Raw genomic sequence first — 26,749 nt, forward strand, 5'->3', positions numbered from 1 at the left:
TAGCTTCACTATGATGTTATGATTTAAATAGTTTTTTTTTACGCATTTACTCTTCGTTAAAAAAAGCAAATGCTTATTCTAATTAGAATATTATTTTAAGTAAAAACAAGTAAGGAAGGGCTAAGTTCGGGTGTAACCGAACATTTTATACTCTCACAATTTATTTATTTAACTTTATTAATATTATATAATACACAATTTGACTCACATATTCGTCATATATATTGTATAAAGTCCATTGAAAGTTGGAAACCCTAATATTATGTTCTATATATGTGGCCTTGAAAACCTATGGTCCGATTTTGGCGATTTTTAGAATGGGGCTGCCACACTATAAACATAGTATTTATTTGTGCAAAATTCTGCACCGATATCTTCACTAGTGCTTACTTTATATATAGTAAAGTAAACGATTCAGATCGTCTTCAAAGTTCTGGTATATAGGAAGTAGGCGTGGTTGTGAACCGATTTGGCCTATTTTTCTATTTTTCCGGATTTCAAATCCACTCGTCATCCTGATCATTTATATATATATAACCCCATATCTAACTCTTTTATTTCTTGGTGACACAAAAAACCGTTATGTGAACAAAACTATGATACTCTGTGCAATATGTTGCGAGAGTATAATAAATTTCTTTATTAGGAACCACTAACTATTTCAAACAAATAAATAACTTTCAAATTTGCTTCCTCTTTCTTACTTCTTTCGCCGTACTTACTTTTCCTCCATCATTTCACCATACAACATAAAACGGATAGTAAGTTTTGACACCAGCACATTAGCTTTCACTCTGTGGTGCTCTAAAACAACAACACTATATGCATGCCTGTGCATGTTCATGAGCTGACAAACTTTCTTTTTCTTTGGAAACTTATGCACTTTTATTCACTAATTGCACATACTTTTACACATTCAATACATTCACACCGACATTAAATAACTTAATCAAACGATATCACAATGCAAGTACTCAAACCCTGCAACAGCAAATGGCGGCCGACACCTGCAAGCCATTTTTGCGAATTGTTTTTAAACACATTAAACTCTTTACTTTTACACAACACTTATGCACGATACATGGTCTGCACTACCAATTACTCAAATTTCAACTTTTAAATGAAAAATGTACACGTTTTCCCGACGATTTTGCGTTTTTAAAACTGCGCGTTCTTTCAAGTACATTCTTTCACATTTTCACACACTTAATGATCACACAGCGGCGATTGTTTACATTGTTAGTCGATGCATTGCACAGAGTAGCCAATAGCGTGGGTGGTTGTTGGCTACGATAAACTTTTGATACGATTTTATATTAAATAATTAATGAAATAAAAATAAATGAATTACTGAAGGAAATAAAAAGTCAAGGCAAATATTGTTGAGATTATATACAAATATTGAGCTTGCATTATTATTATATTATTAAAAATATAATATTTTAACTAAAAATACGAGGTTTTCAAAAAAACATAAAAAATATTTTTTCATAAATATTTATTAACTAATTTTACTAAACAACTAAATTTCAATTTGTCGTTAAAAAATTATATTTCCCCACATCCGCCTCCCGTCATTCACATTTGTGACGGGTTTTTGTCACTGCTAAAAAACATTACTACAGGGTGGCACTACAGTATTGACGCGGGTGTCTTTACTAACAAAAATTTTCAGCGTTGCATTAAAAGTGACGTACCAAAGAGCGCACATTTGCTCACTTGCGCTCTTTTTAGCGGCTCATTAATTATTGGATTGCTTACCACAACAATTTGTAGCGTGCCGGTACACATAAATACTCCAACAAGTCAGCAAAAGTTCAGTCAACAAATGTTGATGTCATTTATTAGACGTAAAATAGACAACGCAAGGAATTTAGTAGCCGTGTGGAATCCCCTCAACAGTCGTGGAAATAATTGCAATTTTGGTAAGCAAATAAACAAATTTGGAAAAATGCAAATTTCGAAATAATAGAAGCAGTGAGTAATATGTTAAATGTGTTGGTGATCAGTGTGTGTAAATCTGGAAATAATTACCGAAAAGTAGTACTCAATTTCTGTCAAAGAAGAGTTTTTGTTGTGTCCCACGAAATGCTCAAAGAGAAATGCATTGTGAAATTGTGCTTAAATTGTATTAAAAAATGTAGATATATGTGCATATGTATGTATGTAGGTTTTGTAGAAGATACACGCATAGGAAAAATTCGGTGATCAACAACAATTACAATGAAAGTATGCGTCATCTAATAAGTAATTGATATCGATAATATTTTGAGTTGAGTTTGCAATAATTTTAAATTTTAATAAAAATGTGTATTAAATTCCATTTTAATATTTTCCATGTGAAATATCTATTGATGTTGTTTTTTTTCACATTTAAACATTTCACAAAATGTCGTTATTCTGGAATTTCGCTTTTTGATGTCACCATACAGTGTATTCTTCGCTAATAAATATAGTTAGTAGTGCACAAAGTTAGAGACATCAACCATAACCAAATTAAGAGTCGTTAAAAATTAATTAACCTATACGTTCCTATGAACAATTGTCATTAAACATATATTATAGTTAGTAGACAGCCGCGTAAGTCAAAAGAAGAGCGAGTTTGAAAATTATTAGTCATCAGTTTTACTGTTAATTTAAACTAAAACAATATATTTTTTAAATTTTTTCTGTCTGTTAATTCGTGTTGTGCAATTTTTTTAGAGTAATTTGTTGATAAAACCACAAAACGATGATCGATAACAATAAACGATAAAATTTGCTTATTAATAACAGCTTTGAAATATTTAAAATATAATGGTTTATTTTTTGTAAAATATAATTGAGTTATAGTATTTGTATATGTAGTCTTATGAGTAGTATGAGTCAGGAGTTTCACAAGAATCGAGGCATTAGCGTTTGTTTGAACTATTTAATGTCAATCGTTGTAACTTTCGTGACAAGTTGAAAATAAAACGTGAAAATATAGGAAGTTGATGTGTATGTGACTATGTATTTGTCACATACATATATACATATAGAATTCAAATTAGTTCAAATTTACATATCTAAGCAACCAGTGAATCAAAATCGCATAATATTAGCCACAACAGTAATTAAGAACACAATTACACCGGTATTAGCCAGCAGAAATAAAACGTTTCTGCGGGTTAATGAGTAGTCATACTTCAAATTAAAAAATAATATAACAGTACGAGTATTTAAACTTAATCCAAGAGTATTTGCAGTGAGTAATTGACTTTTATTGAAAGTAAGTGCAAGTATTTAATATTATTGTTATCAGATGGGCACGTTTTTGGGACAAAATATAACAAATTGATAAATTGTTAATCTTATCTTATGATAGACAAACACAATTTACGTTATCTTCGAATTATTCATACTCAATGTACGGTTTTAGTTGCTAAAGCGAGCTAACTTACTTGGCAACAAATTAATCGATTAGCTATCCAAATATATTAATCGATAAGTAGAATTGGGAAAAATTTGCCCCCAATACCATTTCTAAACGATTTTAAAATATTACACCTACTGCATAGAATATAAAACACTTTATAAGTTACTACATTCTTTATTAAAATTATTTAAAAAGAGTTTTACGAATACATTCGAAACATTTTCAAAATATTCACAATATATGTCACATGTAGTGTTTTACAATTTCGCTACATGTCCGACAAAGTAGACGGCTTCCTTATTTCGTATCGCAAACACAAATGGATGATCCGCCTTGAATATTTGCTGATCCAAGTTCAGGCTCATGGGCACGATTTTCATAACTGCAATAAAAATTAAATGTATTATTAAAAAATTAAATAACAAAATAAAATACTCACATGTAGCAGCGGCCGCCTCGGAGCCAGCCTCGTTCACATCGAGAAACGCCTTGTGTTTGACATCATCGACTTTTTGTTTTGGGCTTTGTGCCGCAAAAAGGCTGCTAAAATCAGCTGACTCACTGAACATGTCTACCAAACCCAACTGTAAATTTAAAATATATAGTGTTATAAATACTATAAGCTTGTATAGTCAATCTCAAGTTTTCACAAACCTTCTGTAGTGGCGCCTTCAGATCCACTTCGAATTCAATACGAAACTTTGGCAGAAATATGTCTACACTTCTGCTCTGCATACGCTCGACAATCAAATTCAAATCAATATTCGCCAATTTTTGCTCCAAAGCTGGTAAACCCTCAACTTTATTGGGCAAAAGCACTAACATTGACAAGTCCGAGTTCTTGTAAGGCAATTCAATAGCTTTCGCATCCAAATCCGCCAACTCGCCATATTTCACACGCTCATCACCGTACATCATAGGTACCGATGACGTTTGTCCGTCACTCATATGGAACTCTGCATTCGATGTCGAGAAATCGCTAAAGGGTTTCAACCACTTGGCTTTAAAGTAAATTGCATTCACCAAGATCGCGCTAGTCTCGTCATTCACAGCATCTGGCTGTAGTAAATTGGTGATTTTACCCTCAGTTTCATTCTCAACCCATGTATTAATCGTTTGTACGGCATTTGATGAATCTGCAAATTTCGTCGGCACCGCTTCCGATTCGAAACTAGTTTTCGCTAGTTCATTAAACTTTGGTGACAATGCCAGCGATTCATTAACATAGACGCGATTAGCCATGCGCAATTTCGGTGCATCCTCTGCTGCCGCAGACGCGTCTTTATGGAAATTCTTCTGTAGAAAACCCGCATAATCTGCCGCAATGCTCCCCTTATCCAAAGCGGCTGGCAAACGTAAGCCGCTGCGCAATTGTTGCGCAGTTTCTGCTTCAGCGCCGAGGAAGGCCAACGCCAAGCAACTCTGTATGGATGCTGGTGAAAACACAACATTTTCCTGTGAACGCGTCTGTGCTAACGCTTGGAAAATATCCGCGGCGAAAAGATTGCGACTAGCCGCTAACGAAGGTGCAATTGTGCCGGCAGTTGCCATATTGATTAATGTCGCAACGATGAGTGTTTGTATGACTAGAAAAAAGGCTGGAAAATATAAAATAACTTTAAGTTTAACTTATTGTACTCAAATTTTGTGCGTATTGTATTCTAAAATTGAAGACCTTCAATATTTTTATAAGCGATTCTATTCTATTTAGTAATATTATTCTGCATTAAAATTTTGGTTTTTGAATATTCTTTACTTTACTAATTAAATACGACCTAATTTGGTATTTTATTTTGTATATATTGTATACAAAATCAATATTTGATGTATTGGAATTAATTATTAATTCAAATGTGCTGATTAAAAATATTTGCTGATAACACATGACGCATATTTATACTCCCACATTTGTACCGAACAACAAGATTGTATTTTTCTTTTCATTTTGAAGTCATCAACTGATTTGGAAGTGATAGTATACATAAATAAAATTTATATAATTTAAATTATATAACTTCAAAAATATTTTATTTATCTTCCGTTGCACTTTTGCTGAATTAATAACAAACAATTATCGAAAATCGATAACAGCCAATGTGATTCACTAGCAACTAGCCTTGAAATTTAAATTGAAATTTGCAGCCGAAAAAAATTGCGCGTGTTTTAAAAAATTTAAACAATTCTATATACATTTTATAATACAATAGATATTTTGGGAAACATGCAATCAACGATCAATATTGTGTTTGTGAAACTTATTGTTGCATACATTTTTGTGACGACAAACAGCTATAAGCTCACCAACAATGATATTTGAATATAGACCGTAAAAATGCTAGTATCCGTTTGAACAAATATATATATGTATATAATAATATATTAATATATATATATTATATATCAATATAATATCAAGATACGAAATAAGCTGCTTTTTCGACCACTCCTATTTACAAAAAAAACCAACCTCAAACAAAACAAACATCACTTCGGTATCAAATAAATAGCACTCTATAATTCAAAACAAACAAAATTTTGGCAGCACACACATAAACTATAATCTGCGTATGTGTTCAAAAACTCGTGTAGCCAAAAAATGTTAATTTTGAAAATCACTTATTGCAAATTTTATGTATAAATTTCACTTGTACGCCTTAGATATAAATATTCTTTAGTTGCTTAAATGAAAGTTATAACAACAAATGCATACACCGTAATGACGTCATCTTTAGTTCAAGCTACGTGAAACGTTTGCTTCTTTCTATGGTGACTAAAATTGATACAAAATATTTCTGACTGACTGACTTCTTCACTTTTACAATGCTCTATTGAAACTAAACAATTTCTATATTTCATCACATTTATATATATGTAAATATGTACATATGTATGTCTGTTGAAAGGCGCATAGCAAAACAAATAAAAAATATTTATTTTATTCAGACGAATGGAAAAACCGAGTTATAAAGCCCAGATTTGTGCACGATTTGTTATTGTTATTGTGTGATTTATTAGCACTTTCTCACTCACTCACTCTCGCGCCGTGTATATTCTCGATTTCAAGACAGTGTAACTTGCTTAGAAAAGGAAGTGGGGTCATTCAAACATCACCTGTGAGAGATTGTTTACAAACAACAATGTTTTTTCGAGTACAAACAAATATACATAAAGATAAACAAATGTACTTGTAGATAGCCAAAAAAATATTATTTCGAATAATCGCCTATAACAAACAGCATACTTCTCTTAAATATTACTCGTATTTTAAATGTATAAACAGAATATACAAATTTTTGCTACTATTTTACAATTTTCGAACTTACACCACAACAGTTTGCCACAGTACTAAAAGCGGTAATATCTATTTTTGACAGCAAAAGTACCCATTATACACTTGAAAGCGATAGCAATGATAAATGAGTAATCAGTAAAGTGCTTTTATTTCACATTCCTTCGCTGCTGATAAAGAGAAACGAAATATTTATAAGCAAAATGGAATGGAAGAGAAATTTGAGCGAGCAAATTAAAGTTTATTACTCATGCATGCCTGTGCCTATAGGAGCGTGTCAATAATACAGTCGGTGTCAATAATACAGTCGGTGTCAATAGTTCATGTACAAATTCATTAATAACTTGAACTACAATTATAATAACAAGAAAAAAAGGGCTAAGTTCGGAAGCAAGACTCAATTGTAAAATCGAGATTCACAATTTCGGATACATTGATTGTAGTCGTAGGTCTGGAGCTATTTCATCTACTCCTGGCATTAAGCAAAAATACGCTCGCAAAAATTGTTTACTCAATTTTATAAATATACGTCACACATTAACCGTTATATCTAACAAAAAATTTAAAATTACGAAAATTATGATATTTAATTAATGGACTTGTGGTAATTCATGGACCGATTTCCTTCAACAACCAACTTAGCAGCAAATGTTTACTAATTTGACCACCTTAACACCTGTCTTGAACTCCCTAGTTCCTGTAAGATCTCTAGTCTGACCTCACCTGACTCCCAAAAATGTACAAAAAAAACTTGACCTCACGTGACCTTTCGAAATGTAAATGAGGTTGTGCGAAAATATAGGTAATTTTTTACAGGAAATAGTTAAATATAGTGAAAGAAAAAGATATAAAACAGATTATGTCAGAAAGTTTAAACAAAAAACTTGTATACAATAATATAATTCTACAGCAATTGTAAAAAAACAGCTGTTTTCCATTTGAAAGGGTCGCATTGTTCGTGCTATACAAACATTCACTGTAATTATTTTGTAAGAAAATATTGACATTTACTTACAGTGATCTCAATTTCGGATGTTTACAAAAAAAATATGTGAAATGTCTGCATTTCTACTACATACATATTATTTATATATGATGAGTCGCTATATTTTTCGAGTATTGAGCATAGAAAGAGTTATTTTTGAGAAAGTTAGCAAGATTCTAGAATGATTAATACGAGTTCACGACAGTTTCATCCAATATTATTTATTTTTTTAAGAGCTTTTGACAGATAAAAAACATTGACTCATGACATTATAATATATTGAGAGAAAGGTTTTGTTCACAATTACTATGAAAGTTTGACAGTTCGTTTCACTTATGATATTACGTGTCAAACTCTTCATTATTGTTATCGTTGGCAATCACTGTGTAAGAAAAGAATATAATTTATAGAATGACAATGCATGAGTAACTAGAAGATATGGTGTTAGTATATACACAATAATCAAAAGTGAAATGTCTTATCGCTTAAAGGTTGAAAATATGCGTCAACGAATTGGCCTCGAATTCAATGTAAATGATAACAGTCACGCAATAATAATAAATATTTTACTTCCTTCAATTAACTATTTAGCCAAAAATTAAGGGAAATTCCTACAAATAATGTGCAAAACAATATTTAGCATTCAATCAGCCGACGTTTAACCTCTCAAACTACCAAAAACGAAAAGTTTCGGCAATTCCAAAGTTTCCAATGAATCACGTATCACAATATTATCGTAAATATGTAAATTGTTAATAACAAAAACAATATGTAAACAATTGACTGCTTGCTATTTTATTTTTGCGGCGTCGCTCTCTTTATTGGACACTCTTTGCACAAGAAGATAACGTAAGAGAGAGTGAAAAGAGAAATAGCGGGTTATGAATTCGTTTTTTGGGGTTTATGATATCAGTTAATAAAAAAAGGAGAAAAAAGTTTGGAAAAATTAAAAAAATATTAAAAATAATTATTAAAATACGAGACATAACTAAGGTAATTAGGGAGTAAGCAAGTAAGAACAAAAACGCATATTTTAGACCCGGAAGCTACATATGTATATAAAAAATCTCTAAACCCTACAGTTATACACATTAAAGGTATTGTTGAAAAATTTAGAGGGTTTTAAGTCTCTTCGAGGTTAACAACTGTGTGAATTACATCATCATTTATGGTACATATCTAAAAAAATTCTATGAAAATATTCGCTGGGGGGTTTCCGATATCTATTTGCATGGATCATATTATTATAATACATATTTATTCCGCACGTTTTTGCGGTTAATAAGCATTTAATTTGAAAAACTAATAATTAACAGCGTAAATGTTTATTTGTATGTCCAAGATTTAGGTAATTATTTTTTAATAACAATGAGCTTATATAAAATATGTTTTTAAAAACTTCGTTAATAATTCTCGGTAACATGTATAGGCAAAAATATAATATACAATTTAAAAAGCAAATTATAGTATATTTTGTATAACAACATTTTTTTAAATAAATTTTTATTTAAAATTTTTTATAATAAAAATAATTTAATAAGTAGCTGTCAATTTTTAATTTAATTTTTACATTAATTCTTTAATAATAAATGTTTTTTCATAAAAATCTTAAATTATTTTATTAAAATATTTTTAAATTTTTTATTTAAATAAATGTTTACTTTTTTAATTAAAATTATTTTTTATTTATTTTTTTTTTTTAAATAAAATTTTTTATTTTCGTTTTATATCAAAGAAAATATAATTTTTAATAACATTTTAATAAAGTTTATAAAAAATATTTTTACTTTTTTAATTGAAAAAATTATTTCATAATTTTTTTTAATTATTTTTTTATATAAAAATATATAAATAAAATCAATTTTGAATTTTTGCCAACATTTTAATAAAATTTATAAATTTTTTTTATAAATATTTTTACTTTTTATATTTAATATTAATTTTCATTATTTTTAATTAAAATTATTATTATTATTTTTTTTTGTTTAAAATTAATTTTTATTATTTTTATTTAAAATTATTATTTTTTCTTGTTTGAAATTAATTTTTATTACTTTTATTTAAAATAATTTTTTTTTATATAAAAATATATTGATTTTATTTATATTATAATTTAGTTTTTAATTTTTTCTAACATTTTATTAAAATGTATAAACATTTTTAAAACATATTTTTAGTTTTATTATATTTGAAATTCATTTTTATTTAAGTAGTTTTTATTTAAAACTATTTCAATTTTGATTATTCATGATAGTTTAATATAATTTACAAATATATCAAAACTATTTAAACGGTCACTTAATTTATAACTTCACTTCACATTAGCCAATGATTAACATTTTATAGCGGGTATTTTTTATTCGAACACACTGATAAGTGCAAGCGTGTACAATAACATTACCGATTCAGTCTCGTTTTGCACACACGACGGTTCGGTTGTACTTTCGAACGTATTTCAAAGCGAATAAAAATGTCAAAGGTGAAATAAAATAAAAAATAGTGTTTTTGTAAAGCTAAATATTTAAGCAAGTTATTGGGTATAAAATTGTGTATCACGCTCTTGAATGAGCACAAAATTTTACAAAAATAGAGTGTAGAAGAAAAAAATTGTTTCATGTAATAAATACAATATTAAATACTAAAAAATAAATTTTTAAGTAAATATGTGGTGTTGATTGTGTAGTTATAGCAAATACAATAATAAATTTATACAAATACATAAATCAAAATATATAGAGATTAGAAAGCATCACAAACGCAGATAAAATACAAAATGTTATCAACAGTGAATTTTGTGCGCGGTAAGTTTCGGTTTACTTGTCGAATCTATGACATACATACATATGTACACATATGCAAACTTGATCATCCTTGATCAATAAGACACGTACTAACTACATACATACATATTTTTACTCACATAAAGATGTATATACAGAAAAAATACATATTTAAGTCTGATCTAATCGAAGATTGCGCCCTTTGCAGCATAAACGAAAGAACTGTTCGCATAGGAAGGGAAGAGAAGAAATGTCAAAATGTCGGGCAGAAATGTAAACAAGTCATAATATGTCGATTTTAACTGTTTTCTAAGCTTTTTTGTAATATTTGCGTAAAATTAGTTCAGAAATACAACCCTGAATATATTAATTATTAGTTTTTATATAAAAAAACTAAAGAAAAGAAAGCAAATCTAGAATAAAAGTGTCCAATTTTCATATGACGTAACGAAATGTCAAACTCAGAGCAATAAATGATCGATTTGACAATTGAAAAAAAAAGAATTTTCGTATTTCAATTTAATTGGAATTAAGCCACCGGTGGTGAGACAACAAACCCATTTGTTGTGAGCCCACAACCTGACCAAGGCAAAATCAAAGATGGTTGTTTGTTGTAGTGACCGTACTTGTCAAGCACTTTACTCATACAACCCTTCAGTTCTTTTATACTATGTTTATTACCGGCTTGGCTAGTTCATTGGCTTTTAGTCACAAGTTTGATTTCAATAACCTTGATGCCGCTGAAGCGCTTTCTACATCTCATATCAGTGCTTCTGTTTTGTACATAGTAAGTATGTATGCTTGGATGGATAGAAAATAAATCTTCCATAAAAATATTGAAGGGTCATGGTACCTTAGCGGAGAGAACAAGGTATTTCAACCGGTAGATAAATTTTATTTTTTTGCACCGGAACTGGAAACCCCACACTACCATGTCCTCAATGAACCACTCAGTGGTCTTGATGAAATTAATTAATCCGAGAAATGGTCAAAGACACCGCGACCGATAGTTGCCATTCTTTTTCTATATAAAGCTTTGCATCCGCATAGATGATGTTTTACATTTGAATATCGTTGAGTCCTGGAACACATTGCAGATTTATCATAAAATAGGAAGCTACTTCTACTAACAATTCAAGGCATTCCTACACCAAATTCGAAGAGACGCTTTGAGACTTTATTGATTTTAAAGTCGCTTGGCTGTCTGTAAATATAAATATGTTTCTTGCTATAAGCACCTTCTTTGTGAGAACACGAAGATCTTCTTTAATTGCAGTAACCTCCACCAGAAAGACACTACAGTGATCTGGTGGTCGGAAGGCGATTCTGGTATCTAGCTATGTTGAAAAAACACCTTCTCCTACTCGTTTATCCAGTTTGGATCCGTCCGTAAAGTTGCTTATCTCTTTATCCACCTCATCCTTATAGCACACCTTGGTTTCTTTGGTATTATTCGGTCACTACAAAATCGAAGTCTTTCTAGAAATATTAAGTCCATTTTCTCGATTTATACTATTGCTATTGAACAGCTACATAGTACAAATGCTTAACCAAAAATTTTTTTTTTAAACTTATTTTCAGAAATTCACCACACTTAATGTCCTCGACTTTATTCTGCAATAAAGCAATCTAGCCCGATCTTTACTTTACTAGCAATCTCATAAATTGAGGTTATATTGAACTAGCAGCCCGTTCCGGCTTCGCACGGTTTTAAACATATATTTCAAAAGTTATAAGTTTCTACACACTCTCCCGTATATATGTATGCTCTTTATTGTTTCTTGTGTGGGGTCATTTAAAAAAAGTAAAATGAGGAAAATTCGAACATGACTTTTTTTTGTATTGAGCAAAAACTTGAAACAACCTCTAGCCTTTGATGTTCGTTGTCTTTCTCTCTGATTATGTAAGCGTTGGGAACGCTCAGAGTTCGACTCCCTAGTGCGAGATTGTATATTTCTAATACGTTTTTCTTCAAGCCGTACTTGAATCTCTATCGCGTACTTGGGCGGTTCTGAAATGTTTTCGATAATCAGTTGCGATCGGTCGATACTCGATTCGCGCGCATGTGCTAGTTAATTATTTGTTTAATAGCTATAAAAATGTATATAATTGAAGAATTATAAGAAATACTCGAGTCGCTTCGCTGTTCGGATAGTTCAAAGTTACAATATATTATTTATTGAAAAAATTAAAATAAGATGGATTTAGGTCTGAAAAGAACTGAATATAAGATCTGATCATTTTTAATGACAGATCATTTTTCATTTCCAAAAAATATTCAGAGTGGCAACATGTGCGAAAATCCCTTCGAATAATCCATGCGTCCGATGTTTTCTAGCAATAAATTTAGCCTATGTTACTCAGGGTGAATGTAGATGTCCAAAAGTGAAAGAATTTTTGAAATCGGCACAGTAGTTTTTGAGTTTATTCATTACAAACATACATACAAATCTTCCCTATTTACAATAGTAGCACAGATAACATAAAAAAATCACGAAATTTTAAGGTTTTGTTCATAGAATTAATATAAATTTCACAATAATTTTGAAAAGGGTACTAATTTTTTCATTTCTTCTTCTATTTCCAGATATCCGCTTAATATTCGTTTTAATACTCTCCGTATACACAACAACTGTAAGCATGTCGAGTCACGAACAAACTATGGCCCAACGTGAGTTCGCTAGCAAATCGACAGAATTCGCGATGAAACTCTTCAATTTCATGCACAATAAGGACCCTACTAAGAATATTATATACTCACCCTTCTCGATACAAACATGTGTGGGCATGGCACGCATTGGTGCAGTCGGTGAAACCGCTGCAGAACTCGATCGCGGACTGGGTTTGCCATCGAACGATGTGACGGCTATCGCCAATTCGTTCCACAATGTTTTGGACACCTATAAGGATAGTCCAATTTTGATGATGGCCAATAAGATTTACGTAAAGCAAGGCTACAGCATCAAAAAGGAATTTAATGAAATTGCCTCAGCCAAATTCTTCTCCTCAGCCGATAGCATTAATTTCGGTGATAGCACGAATGCGGCGAATACAATTAATAAATGGATTGAGTCCAAGACAAATAATATAATCAAGGATCTCATAACACCGGATGCTGTAACTGACGACACACGCGTGGTTTTGGTCAATGCCATATACTTTAAGGGCGAATGGAAGTATCAGTTCCCGGATTATGCCACATTTGATGATGATTTCTATTTGAACGAAGTCGACAAGGTGCAGGTGCCCATGATGAATGTGAAGGAAAAGTTCGGCTATGGCGTCATATCCGAATTGGATGCGACTGTACTCGAAATGCCCTACAAGGATTCCGATCTATCCATGGTGGTGATATTGCCAAACTCACGTACCGGTTTGGCTAGTCTGCAGGAGAAGTTGAAGGACTTCAATCTCAGTGATATCACGCAACACTTGCAGGAGACCAAAGTCATTGTGAAATTCCCTAAATTCAAGGCGGAATATAACATCGAATTGAATGATGCTTTGAAAAATGTAATTAGTTGCTGTTGTTGCTTTTTGTTTTATTTTTTTTTTTTAGTGAATTTTTATGCTTTTTTTGGTTATATTGAAACACTTCTAACATATCATGTGTATGGAATTCTCCACAGCTTGGAATGGGACGCATGTTCAGCAATAACGCCGAATTCGATAATATGCTCGAATCGCATGAGCCTCTGCAGGTCTCGAAAGTAGTGCACAAAGCCTACATCGAAGTGAACGAAGTAGGCACTGAGGCCGCGGGAGCTTCTGGTAAGCATTACTTTTTTGTTACGCTAGGTCCTAAGTTATGACTCATAACCCACAACATTTTGTTTCAAACGTAATGTAAAATTACACATGTTTATGTTTCTTTGCTTGATTAATAATATTTTATTTTGTAACTGTCATTTGTAAAGTTTATCTTTATGTTATCACCACAAGCATGCATACATACATATCTGCATCTTTGCAAGCGCATTATTCATCTCTATGTTTTCTCATTAGGCGCCATTATACGTAAAAAACGTTGTGCAATGTCCCTTTCCGAAATCCCGGAATTTCATGCCGATCATCCATTCTTATATGCGATTAAGCAAAGTAGTTCCGGAGATAAGACTACAGCAATAACACTGTTTTTGGGCACAGTGAGCAGCCTGAATGCTGTAATTGCATCCGAAAATCATGATGAATTGTAAAACATAAAGTAGTCACTAGGCTTGTTGTTGTAGTAGTATCCCATATATAAATATTTTAAAATGCATAATATATTGTAATTTAAGTGTTTAAGCCTACAAATAGTGGAATAAATAAACGTACCAAATTAAAAACAGAAAATGGTTAGTGCCATGTAGCGGAAGGAGGAAGGGTGGTGGCTTTCAAAAATAGTATATGCTAATATGTCTGTAGCTGGCATCACTTCGTTTATGCTTTTCTGTGCAACCACTACTGATTCATTTCCTCATACCCCTAACCTTATTTCTAAGTGAGTTACTAGCAAAGTTCTTTGAACATTCATTCACATTGTTTCCGATAAGTTGTTAACAATTGGCGCCATAAGCCTTTCAGCGCATTTAAAAAGCGAAATCAAGCAATTTTGAATTCTCAATTATTCATCTATTTATAAAACTCGAAGTTAATTTCACTCGCGTGAGAAACTCACCGCCATTTCTCTTTCTAGCAGTTTTCCGTCTGACTGGCCTAGTTTTCAATATCGTTCTCACTGTTTTAAACAACAAAGCAATCGTACTTTCAACATTTAATTCTACCACACAACATTTTTGTTAAATTAAAAATTAAGCATCAACTAGTTGTCACATCAAAAACAGCTGATTTTTGTTGCTTCAAAGCACAGAGTGTTCTATGTAATTTGTATTTTTTTTTTTTTTGAAAATTACTAAATTAAGGTAAAATAAATAAAATTTTTCTCTCCCTTTTTCCTCTAAAATCAAAAATTAAGTATTTAAATTGTATAAAATAATATAATATTATCAATTTGTCGGAAATTTTTTTTTTTTAATTGAAAATCGAGTCATATTAAGATTAATAAAATCTGTGACAGATAACGCGGTTACCGTATCGGAAATATAATCCCTATACATTCCAATACTAATAATTTTTCTTAGTCTTTGCTTGAAATTCAATGCTTCAGATTAACTTAACTTAAACTAAAACATTAACCTGAGACGACGTTTTCGAGTTAATCTAGTTGTTTGTTACTTTTCCATCGAAGAGCCGTTCTCTTGGAAACGAGGGCAAACGTCGCTTAAATAATAGAATACATTTAAATGAGGTTATCAATAAGACCACGATTGAGACCAAGACCTTAACGACATCTAGATATTACTATAGTTCTCAAATACACCCAGGGAAGTTTTAAACGAGTTCTTTTGTCACTCGCTAATCAATAATATTTTTAATTACCGGTATTTCTATTTGTACAAAATACCGTTATTCATTTCTACTTTCGCACATTCATTTTAATTCTCAAAAGATTTTAATATTCATTTATTTTTATTATTATTTATTTATATTAGACTTTGCTATGTAATATTTTGTCCTACTTGTCTCACTGTAGACGCTTAAAATATTTTCCCATTATGCTAATAGTTGTAGTTCCACATTTTAATATATTTTTTTTTTTTTTTGGTTTTGAATTACGTATTTCTCATTTAGCACTAACAATGTGTTACACAACATCGTTCCAATTTGAGGAAATGCCTCAAGTGTTTAACGCCGATCGACCATTTTTCTATGCGGTGATTAATTCAAAACAAAATCTCTTATTTGCTGGTACAGTTAACAATTTCAGCGCGTAGAGAGCACCATAACTAATCAACGGTTAATATAGGGTGTCTCATACAGTCCACTTAAGAAGCAAGTATTTTCGTTCGAAGTTGGAGTCAACGCCACACACACTTTGTACCTGATCGGACTGCAGCCCTTATATGAAACCTGAGTGGAGAGTATTACATATTTCAACATCAAGGATATAGTGCGTAAAAAACTGGAGTAATTTGTCCACATTTTTTGTCGTGTTCCGTCCAATAGCGTTAGAGATATTGATTCGTCGTCGAAATTGTGTAATGCTTGTGGACTTAAAAGGTTATGAGACACCTTATATTTGACAACAAATTTTCTAAACTATTTTTGGCATATTTAAAATAAAAATATATATAATTTTAAAAAATTAAAATTGTTTATTTCAAAATTCCAAGTTGTAACTTAAAGGGAAGATTATTCTGTAGGAGATTTTTCTGAGGTCTGGGTTCTCGGCAGGTTTTTTATAAGATTGTTTATTCACATAACATTTATTTGTAAGAGCATTTAAAACCTGGGTCGCCCCCGACAGTCCCTCGACAGATAAACCACGGGAGATGCGTAGTTTCGAAGAAAATTAATCAGTAATACGCCTGACAGAAGGCGGCGTTAATTCGGAATAACTGCTTTAATCGGTGTTAATTCGAGAGTTATCTCAATTAACTCCGTTTGATAACTCCTATTTAATCCTCAAAATTTTAGAGAGTTAGTGGGAGTTCGCGACATTTCGTTGGCAACATTGTTAAACATGACCGCTTCTAACCTATTGTGAATGAAAATATGCAATACTGACAGCTGTTTTTTAATAAAAATGTAAACAAATGGAAGTTCTAATAATTACGTATTTATGTATATTTTTTTAGTAATTAATTTTGTACTAATTGTGCGGCTAACGACCGCAATATTTGCTTTCTATCCAATTTTATTTTACCAAAATGGAAATATTATTGCCAATCAGCTGCCGTCGCTCTCTTTGCTGCCGTCTGTCACCTAACCATTTGGAACTGATTAAAAGCGCATTTAATCGGGGTGAACTCTGCCTAGCCTATAAGCTAAAGAATTATTTTCACCTGACAAATTAGAGAAGAAACTTAGTCGGACGTCTGACATCTACCTTTATAATGCTAGTAGAAATGGGTCTATCAATTTTCTGTTCCCCAGAGGACTGTGATATAGTTAATAGACTATTTACAATTGCATTATCTCGGATCATCTCTTAAGGTAGGGCCCGTTGGAACGCAATATGGGTACCACGAATTCTATATCACGGTATTTTGGGGTCGGTTTTGCATTATTTCAGTCACTGATACAAATAATAGAAATGGATATGCTGTCGTTGATAAAATCTAAAATAATATCTTTCATTACTTATTCTTATCTAGACTGTTAGTGTCAGTAGTTCGAAGCATTAATATTCTTTGAGTTAGTTTCAGTTTTTCTCGATGAACTGAATTTGTATATTAATCACTTGAAAACTGATCGAGATGAACCATCAAAACTTCGTAAAAAGTTTTTTGGATGCGAACCCGATCACATATTTTTGGAAAATGTTTATTAGGATTTAGTTTATTGAGTAAAACTGCAACTGCAATATTTATAAGTATGTGCTATGAAATATACATATATTTTTTTAAGCAACCATTATTTGAAAAAGAGAGTTTATCGAGCTGTCCTCGTAGTAAATTCTTCTCTTAGGTTAAGGGATTCATTCATTTTTTTCGTACTATCTTCACTCATTGTGTCTACATTGATTGAGATAACTGTCTAATTCATATACATCATACATACATAAAACAATCATTGGTATATATGTAGCTGCTTTAAAAAATGAAAAATTGTATATCTTTCAACGCTGATATATTTTCAGGCATGGGTTATAGCACTCTCTCTCTCAGAATCGAACTTGCACCGTTAACATTTAAAGTAGATCGGCCATTTATTTACATGATCTACAATTCCTTATATAATTTAACTGTTTTTGTTGGAACATTAGCTGTACCATAAAACAAATCGTGAATAAATTCATTATTGATGACTATTAAAAATAAAAATAAATTAAAATAAAAATGTTTTGTTAATGTGTTTACGTCAAAAACAAACCAAAACAAAAGTTTTGAGCATAAATGTAGATATGTACTATCATTCTCATAACGGGTATGCTCTAGAGCATTTCTTCACTCACCCACACAAACACACCGTCATTTATTCAAAAGCGCTTGCGGGAAATTGTGCTAATGCCTACGTGCAAATATCATTTGGCATTTTTTTTTCAGGCATGATTATGGGCCGATCACTTCCAGCATTATCACCGCTAAAATTCACCGTTAACCATCCATTTATCTATATCATATATAGTGATATTGCAGAAATTGCACTTTTTGCTGGGCAAATAACCAAACCATAATTATATATGAAATATTTAGATAAATAAAATTATTAAAAAATTATTTTATAAATATTAAAAAATTCAAAAGAAATAAATAAAATCAAGATGTCATTCTTTGGTATACTAAAATGTTATTAAGTTCACTATCGGCAAAAAAATATATTCTAAATTTTATAAAAAAAAATTTGATCTTATTTATGTATATAGTAAATTATTTTTGGCTAAAAAATGCTGCTTTGTCCAAACAAAGGTTAAGGTTTACCCGTATATTTGGACAGCTATTACACTCCCGCTCTGAGCGTAGCTTATTTGTTTGACAGTGTTATTGCTTTAAGACACAAGTTCTGGACCAAAACTAATGTACTGACAAAAATAGCTGTAATCGATTGGTCACTTTTCTGCTCGTCAATAAAAATATGTGTATATATGTTTTTTATCTGATTATTATATCTATAACACAATTAATATCTGCATATGCTACGATTTACAGTTATGGTGTTAGAATTATATTCTTCCGACAGCTATGAGCCACACAGTTTCAACGTTGATCGTCCATTTGTCTATTTGATCAGAAGTGGTGTTCATGGAGTGCCTTTGTTTGTTGGAGTGCCATGGCTTTGAATTGACAAGTGTCGACATACATAAATGTACATGTGTATTAGTAAAAAAAAAAATTTGAAGGAATTATTACATTATGAACGATAATAGATTTATCAATAAATAGTTTTCCCCGTTATTGTTTACGTATTCGCTTTATATTTGCTATGAGCTCTGACCGCTTTTCTCTTTTACTAACTAGAGTAGACTGCAACTCGAATCAATTTTTAGTTCGATTAATTGATCTTGAAACAAAATGGAAGAAAATTGAATCGCAAATAACTGGAGTTATAATTAACTTATAATTTTTGAAATACAGTACCCCACTTACTACAAAACATATTTTGCATATGCTACTATTTACAGCTATGAGGGGCCTAATGTGCAGCCGCCATTTTAATACATCTCCCATATTCAACGCTGATCGTCCATTTATTTATTTAATCAGAAGTGGTGGTCACGGAGTGCCTTTGTTTGTTGGACATTTTATGAAGCCAAAAATCTGGCTCTGAAATTTATGAAAAAGCGTCGACATCCACATATATGTACATATATGTATTTGTAATATTATACTCCATAATAGATGTATCAATAAATGTTGTTTCTCTTGGTTGTTTTAGTATTCGCTTTGTATTTGTTATAAGTCCTGACGTCTTTCTTCTCTTACTAACTAGAGTTACTAATTAGAGCTAGGTTTTGAAATTTTCAACAAATTAGATATGTAAATACATTTTCACTAACTAGTAATCTTATATTTCTTCAATGGCGAATGAAATTTCGTACTGTTCTCGTACTAGTCTCCAAATTTATTTGCAATACTTAGCAGATCTGTTCGACAATTGGCCCACTCTAACCTTGTTTAGAACCTGGTTTTGTATGAAATGCCTTAAAGACGATCAACAGATTTCCAATAAAAAAAAAAACAAACGCGTTGTATCTAATTAGAAAACCTAAGATAGTCGTATGAAGTCTCATCTCAGGAAAAGTAGAGTATGTAGTCAATGGTTAGTTGATAACTTTTAATTTTAATTTTATAGGTTATATAATTACATATTTGTTTGTTTGCTGTTTGGATTTGAGAAATGGGCAGATTTTTCGATTTGTTGTGGTTTTCTCCCATATTATTCTTTAATTATATTTTAACCAACACGTGGACTGGAAAAAATGAAATAGATATAGAGTTAACGCTATCAATGTGATCGCCTTGACGAAATGACATCAAAAGTGTGGTAATACATATAAATTTGTAAAACAAAACGTTAATGAATTATTACTATACATCATAAACGGTAATCGATCTTATGATATAATGAAAAAAAAAAACTAAAATAGATGGGAAATGAATGTATGGCAAAAGTAATACCATAAAAGCCCTCTCTTTCTCTGCCTCCATCTCTCTCACACTTTCCGATCTGAGCGAACATTATTTATTTGACAGCGTTATTGCTTTTAATCATAACTTCAGAATCAAAACTAAAGTAATGATAAATTATATTCAAAGGATTAAATAAATTTAGGTTTTCAAAGCATGTATGATACATTAAACCAATTACTACATAACAATATTTGCATATGGTACTATTTACAGCTATGAAGGCAAAAAAATGCAGCGGCCTCACGCATGAGCCCCCCAGATTCATCGTTAATTGTCCTTTTGTCTATTTGATCAGAAGTGATGTTCACGGAGTGCCTTTGTTTGTTGGAGATTGTACGAAGCCAGAAAATATGGCTCTGAATTGATACATACATAAATGTATGTATTTGTAAAACAAAAAAAAAATATCTCAAGGAATTATTACATTATGAACGATAATAGATTTATCAATAAATATCCTTCCCCGTTATTGTATTAGTATTCGCTTTATATTTGCTTTATGCCTTGACCGCTTTTCTCTTTTACTAACTAGAGTAGACTGCAACTGGAATCAATTTTTAGTTCGTTTAATTGAGCTTGCAACAAAATGAAAGAAAATTAAATCGCAAATAACTGAAGCTGTAATAAGCTTATAATTTTTTACATACATTACCCCACTTACTACAAAAGATATTTTGCATATATTTGCACTATTTACAGGTTTTATGATACAATTATGCCGCGCCGCCCCTAGAAACCTCCCCAAATTCATTGTTGATCGTCCATTTATTCATTTCATCAGATGTGGTGTTCACGGAGTGCCTTTGTATGTTGGAAATTGTGTGAAGCCATAAAATCTGACTCTGAAATTTATTGAAAAGTGTCGACATATACATATCACATCTGTATATGCATTTGTAATATTATAATCGATAAGAGATTTATCAATAAATGGTTTTCCTCGTGATTGTATTAGTGTTCGCTTTGTATTTGTTATATGTCCTGACGTTTTTCTTCTCTTACTAACTAGAATTAACTTGTCTAGAACCTCGTCATGTATGAAATGACTTAAATACTATCATCAGATTTCAATTAAAAAAAAAACAGACACGTTGTATCTAATTAGAAAACCTAAGATAGTCGTATGAAGCCTCATTTCAGAAAAAGAAGAATATGTGGTCAATGGTTAGTTTATAAGTTTTAAATTTATTTTTGTAGGTTATACAATTATATATTTGTTTGTTATTTGGAAGTAAGAAGTAGGCAGATTTTTCGATTTTTTCTGGTTTTTTTCATATTAGTATTTAATTATATATTAACCAACACGTGGACTAGATCTTTTATAATAGTTTTCAATATATTTTGTAACCATTATTTTCGTAATTTTTTTATCTTTTTACTTAGCAGCCACATTCTCGGGCTTCGCCGGACCAGCACTACCTAAGCTACCACCCAGAAAGTTTATTGTTGACAGACCCTTCGTATTTCTGATAAAAAATAAGGCAAATTTCATTATGTTTGCTGGACAAAAGGCTAGACGTTAAGTGTTAAATGCAATCCGCTCAGTTTGTTATTTAGTTGTATATAATCTTAGTAATTAAAAGATCTTTTATTTGGAATATTGGTTTAAATAAAAATGCAAGTATTTTATGAGATTAATTTAGAACACATAAATAGATTTTTCAGCACTTTATTCAGCTGTCCATTAATAACAAAAATTAAGGCTGCCTTGACTTTGTTTTTCTTGGTACTACTTTTATACTCTAACGGTTGTTCGAAAACTCTGTAAAAACTCTCTGAAAAGTCTTTGAAACTAATCGAAATAGATATAAAGTTAACGCTATCAAAGTGATCGCCTTGACAAAATGAGATGAAAAGTGACGATATATAAATTTGTAAACAAAATTAATGAATTGATCTTATGATAAAATGCAGCTAAGATCGATGGGAATTAAATGTATTTAGGTGAGCGACAGAAGTAATGCCATACAAGCGCTCTCTTTCTCTGCCTCCATCTCTCACTCTCTCACTCTCTCCACTCGCTCTCTCTACCCCCATATCTCTAGTTATAATTGTGTGCAGTTACAACTGTGAAAGTCTTCAGTACTACAGTATTTGAATCCTTATTGTCGTAGCTAAGACAGCCATCTTCATAGAAAGAATATAGAAAATGTAATACTTGTGTAAACCTTATTTTTTTTTGGAAAATTAGAGGTGTTCTTACTGACTATTTTATTTTGTAATAACAAATAATTATTGGCTCTACAATTTTCATTGGCATATTTGGGCGGCTATTAGCGTTAACTCCATGCGATCCAGATTAAGGCTCTCAATATTACTCTCCCGCACTGAGCGGACCCATAATTATTTGACTGTTGTATAGCTCCTAATCTTAAGTTCTGAAGAAAAACTAAAGTAATAATATATTCTTTTCAAAAACTTAAATAAATTTATGTTTTCATAGCCTAGTTCATTATTTCTATAAAACAAGTACTGAAGATATGTATGTATGGTATTTTAAAGATATTAAAGAAAATTAATACATACCAAAATTTGTATATAACACTATTTACAGGTATGATGGTACAATATTGCTCCTTCGCCATCCATCAGCCACCCAGATTCATTGTTGATCGTCCATTTATTTATTTAATCAGAAGTGGTGTTCACGGAATGGCATTGTTTGTTGGAGATTGTACGAAACCAGAAAATTGATGATCGTCTCTGAAATGTATTGAAAAGAAAAAAAGAAAGTAAATAAATATGTTTAAAAAAATAAAGAGTCTCAAGCAACTATTTGAAGAACTGCATTTCAATAAAGAGTCAATTTTTGAATGAAATTACTGTTGGCTTTATATTTTAAATTAGCCCCAACGGTTTTTTTTTTTTTCATTTACTATCTAAAGTAGACTTCGACTAAATCAATTTTCAATTATATTAACTGATTGGGGTAAGATAAGTGAGAATAGTTAATGGTTATTCAGGCTAACGGCACTGAGTTAAAAATAAAGTAATATCGCAACAGCAGTCTCTTTCTTTCACTCTCTCTTTTTAACTCCATCTATTTCTCTCCCTATCTCTCTCTTTCATTTCGCTAATACGTATGTTTTTTATGATGTGTGGAGTTAGTTATTTCATAATGAAGAGACGTACTCCGGAATAACATTTATTGTTGATATTCGGTCTCAATTGCTGAAGAAAGCGGTTGAAAATTGGACCTCACAGCAACTCATCGAAATATTTCATTCAAAAGTTGAGATTACAAGATGTATGCTCCTTCTCTCGTTATCTTTTTCTCTCCACTAATAAGTTCTATAACCCTACCAAAAAATTTAAGAAAAGGGCAGAGTTGTATTTGGCTTACAGATTAATTTTCATTTATTTTCTACATTATTATTTATTTATGAAGTAACTAACACATTAGCTTGGTATTATAAAACCAATTTAAATATATAAAATAAAAAAATATTTTATAACTTAGTTTATTTTATTGCCGTTATTTTCGTATATATGATGTTTTTACTTAACAGCCATCTTCATGGGCTTTGGCAGACCGGCACCACCTCAGCTACCACCCAGAGAGTTTATTGTTAACAGACCCTTCGTATTTCTCATAAAAAATAAAGCAGACTTTATTATGTTTGCTGGACAAAAGACCAGACCTTAAGGTTTAAATACATACCACTTTATATCAAGTTGTATTTAATCTACGTAATTAATATATTTTAAATTTGGTAATTTTCTATTTTTACTTTTAATTTGAATTTTTATACTTTAATAATTTAATTTCAAATAAATATTCGTTAGAGAGTAACACGGCGGTATATGGTACACATATTGAGTAATAATTTTTAAATATTTATATATTAATATATATTATTTGCTAATAAAGTTGTTATTAATTATTAACTTGCATATTGCACTGTTAAAACTCATTTGTCAATAATTAAATTAATTAATTATTTACTATTATTATATTCAAAGTCAGCAATTCATTGCTTCATTGAAGTGTTGACAACTTCAATTAAAAAAAAATTAAGTAAAATTGATATTTTGTAAATATATTTTTTCTCTCAGCTGTCCTCGTTTCGCGCATAACTTCAGTGGGAGCACCCGAACCGTTGCCCAGAAAATTCATAGCAGATAGACCCTTTGCATATATCATTAAGAATAAAGCTAATATAATTCTTTTTGCTGGACAAAAGGTCAGGAAATGATGCCGGACAATGGAATTATGCGCAGATTTAATATATATATATATATATGCTTATGTACACGAACTAAAATTAAATAAATATATTTTCCTAATCTAATTAATTATTTATCATTATGGGATTATCAGATCTAATAGCATTTTGAGGTAAAAATTTTGAATAAATTTTTATTATATATTTGTATATAAATATATTTTCGGCATGTACCGTTAATATTTCGACAGTACACGATTTTCTACGTCCATCACAGCATGCAAAAAAAATAATATTGGGAAAACAGCATTCTAATCTAATTCATAACTAGTCTTCGTTCGAAATGCATGAAGTAATTATTATAATAACTCCCATCATTCATTGCTGGCTTCATATTGACAATTAATATATTATTAATAATAAAAAAATTAACACTTAACACATTTCAGTTTTGCGAATTTTGGCCGTAAGGGGTTTCAGGCGTAAACGTTTCGTCGCTAATCATCCTTTCATATATTTTCTACGCTCCCAAAAGTTTGGCATATTTTTCATGGGACAATTTAAGCAGATCTAGTCAACAGGAAGGATAACGAAGGTGATTGGTAATATGAGAAGAGGCAAAGAGAAAAAGTTGCAGTTGCAGATTAATTAAGTTTTCTTTATAATATTCATATGTATGTAAATAAAGATTATTAATTTTAATAAAATGATTTTTTAATCAAAAAAATATTTGGATAATCTCGTAAGTAAATCTTGTATATAAATGTAAATGTAAATAAATGTACAATTTTTACTAAAGGACAAGAATAAAATTGATATGTAAACAAGACTTGTTTTGATCCTTCATGTTACTTGAATAATCCTTCGAGCATAATATAAAATGAATAGAGTCAATAATATTGGCTTCAAATCTTTTTTTCGTGCATAAAAATACTAAGAATCCTTTTCCATGGATATGAAAGAATTTATATAAATTTGCAAAATGCGACTTTGCTGTCATTGTCCCCACACTATTTAGATCGAACAAACTTATCAGATGATTTTGATCAAAAAAGTAAACATTCATAGTCTTGGTCAAGTTATGCTTATGCAGCTCACGATTTCAGAGATGCTAGCTGAATATCCGGGTTCAAATAGTTCATTAAGTTAAATGTCAAAATATCGATAACGTTCTCCTTGAAAAACAATGCCTGTTAACTATTCTATTATGATTTGGAGCTTTCTTATTAGACCTTTGGTTATCAGACTTTTTCTTATAAGAATAGTTAAGCGCACTATTTGTCGTCGATGTAACCTAAAGATAAGACCAGGAAATTGTTGTTCCAAAAAGGGGAAACACCGCGGAGATTAATAGCCTTGAGAGAACGTACAATGTGATTGTTAGTGTCGTTAAAAGACTCGTTGCTTGAAGATATTCAGTATGTCAGAACTAGTTTGAATATACATAGATATGAGATTGAGACTTACCTTGATTTAATATAGACTGCTTTAAAATCTATGCAGGCTAAGAAATATTAAGAATTTTGCTTTACAGACTTGGTAGTATTCCGTTGTCGTCGTTATTGTTGTTGTAACGGTTACCCAAGCCCAGATTAATTGTCATCGAAGTCATCTAACGGGAGGCTCAGGAAACAAGCTGTTTCAATAGGGACCGACCCTTTTCCTTAGTCGTCGTTGTTGTTGTGGCGATTCCATCGTCGTAATCATGAGCGGTGAAATACGTTCAGTGAAGAAACGAAATGGAGACGTTTGTTTGTACACAATGATATTTGACTGTAAATTCCAATAATTAATGATTTTTAATTATTAAACAAACCACTTTTTAAACACGAAGGAAATGCAATTATTTCTACTTTTTCAAACAGTGTTGCCAGAGGTTTAAAAAATAAAATAAAAATATTATCAATATGTCTAAAATTTCAACTACAATAGAGACGTCATTATATGTTTTAAATTA

The 26,749-nt window shown here is 30.9% G+C and overlaps 2 protein-coding genes across 21 annotated transcripts; one reads left to right on the top strand and one right to left on the bottom strand.

Annotated features, from left to right (window-relative positions):
* The first annotated feature begins 1,763 nt into the window (after positions 1 to 1,763).
* On the top strand, positions 1,764 to 25,499 carry LOC105212623 (antichymotrypsin-2). 15 transcript variants are annotated; one of them, XM_054233097.1, is made up of 5 exons: positions 1,764 to 1,925; positions 13,039 to 13,964; positions 14,081 to 14,222; positions 23,181 to 23,358; positions 24,136 to 24,324. In XM_054233097.1, the coding sequence occupies exons 1-4, from the start codon at positions 1,829 to 1,831 to the stop codon at positions 23,318 to 23,320; spliced, it is 1,305 nt and encodes a 434-aa protein (XP_054089072.1). In that variant the 5' UTR covers positions 1,764 to 1,828; the 3' UTR covers positions 23,321 to 23,358; positions 24,136 to 24,324. The 15 variants fall into 15 exon arrangements, with proteins under 15 accessions (XP_054089072.1, XP_054089074.1, XP_054089071.1 ...); XM_054233099.1 differs by lacking the exons at positions 23,181 to 23,358; positions 24,136 to 24,324 and adding an exon at positions 25,242 to 25,499; XM_054233096.1 differs by lacking the exons at positions 23,181 to 23,358; positions 24,136 to 24,324 and adding an exon at positions 24,683 to 24,918.
* LOC105212622 (serine protease inhibitor 42Dd) lies at positions 3,552 to 15,162 on the bottom strand. Of its 6 annotated transcripts, none has more exons than XM_054233104.1 (4): positions 15,112 to 15,162; positions 4,052 to 4,995; positions 3,837 to 3,981; positions 3,552 to 3,779 (listed from the first exon to the last, which is right to left on the bottom strand). In XM_054233104.1, exons 2-4 carry the CDS (start codon positions 4,946 to 4,948, stop codon positions 3,655 to 3,657), a joined length of 1,167 nt encoding a protein of 388 aa, XP_054089079.1. In that variant the 5' UTR covers positions 4,949 to 4,995; positions 15,112 to 15,162; the 3' UTR covers positions 3,552 to 3,654. The 6 variants fall into 6 exon arrangements, with proteins under 6 accessions (XP_054089079.1, XP_054089077.1, XP_054089076.1 ...); XM_054233102.1 differs by having other exon boundaries at positions 4,052 to 4,983; positions 15,112 to 15,154; XM_054233101.1 differs by lacking the exon at positions 15,112 to 15,162 and adding an exon at positions 6,721 to 6,863 and having other exon boundaries at positions 4,052 to 4,983.
* Positions 25,500 to 26,749: the final 1,250 nt, after the last annotated feature.

This window comes from Zeugodacus cucurbitae, chromosome 6, assembly GCF_028554725.1.
Source record: "Zeugodacus cucurbitae isolate PBARC_wt_2022May chromosome 6, idZeuCucr1.2, whole genome shotgun sequence".
Classification (NCBI taxonomy): Eukaryota; Metazoa; Arthropoda; class Insecta; order Diptera; family Tephritidae; genus Zeugodacus; species Zeugodacus cucurbitae.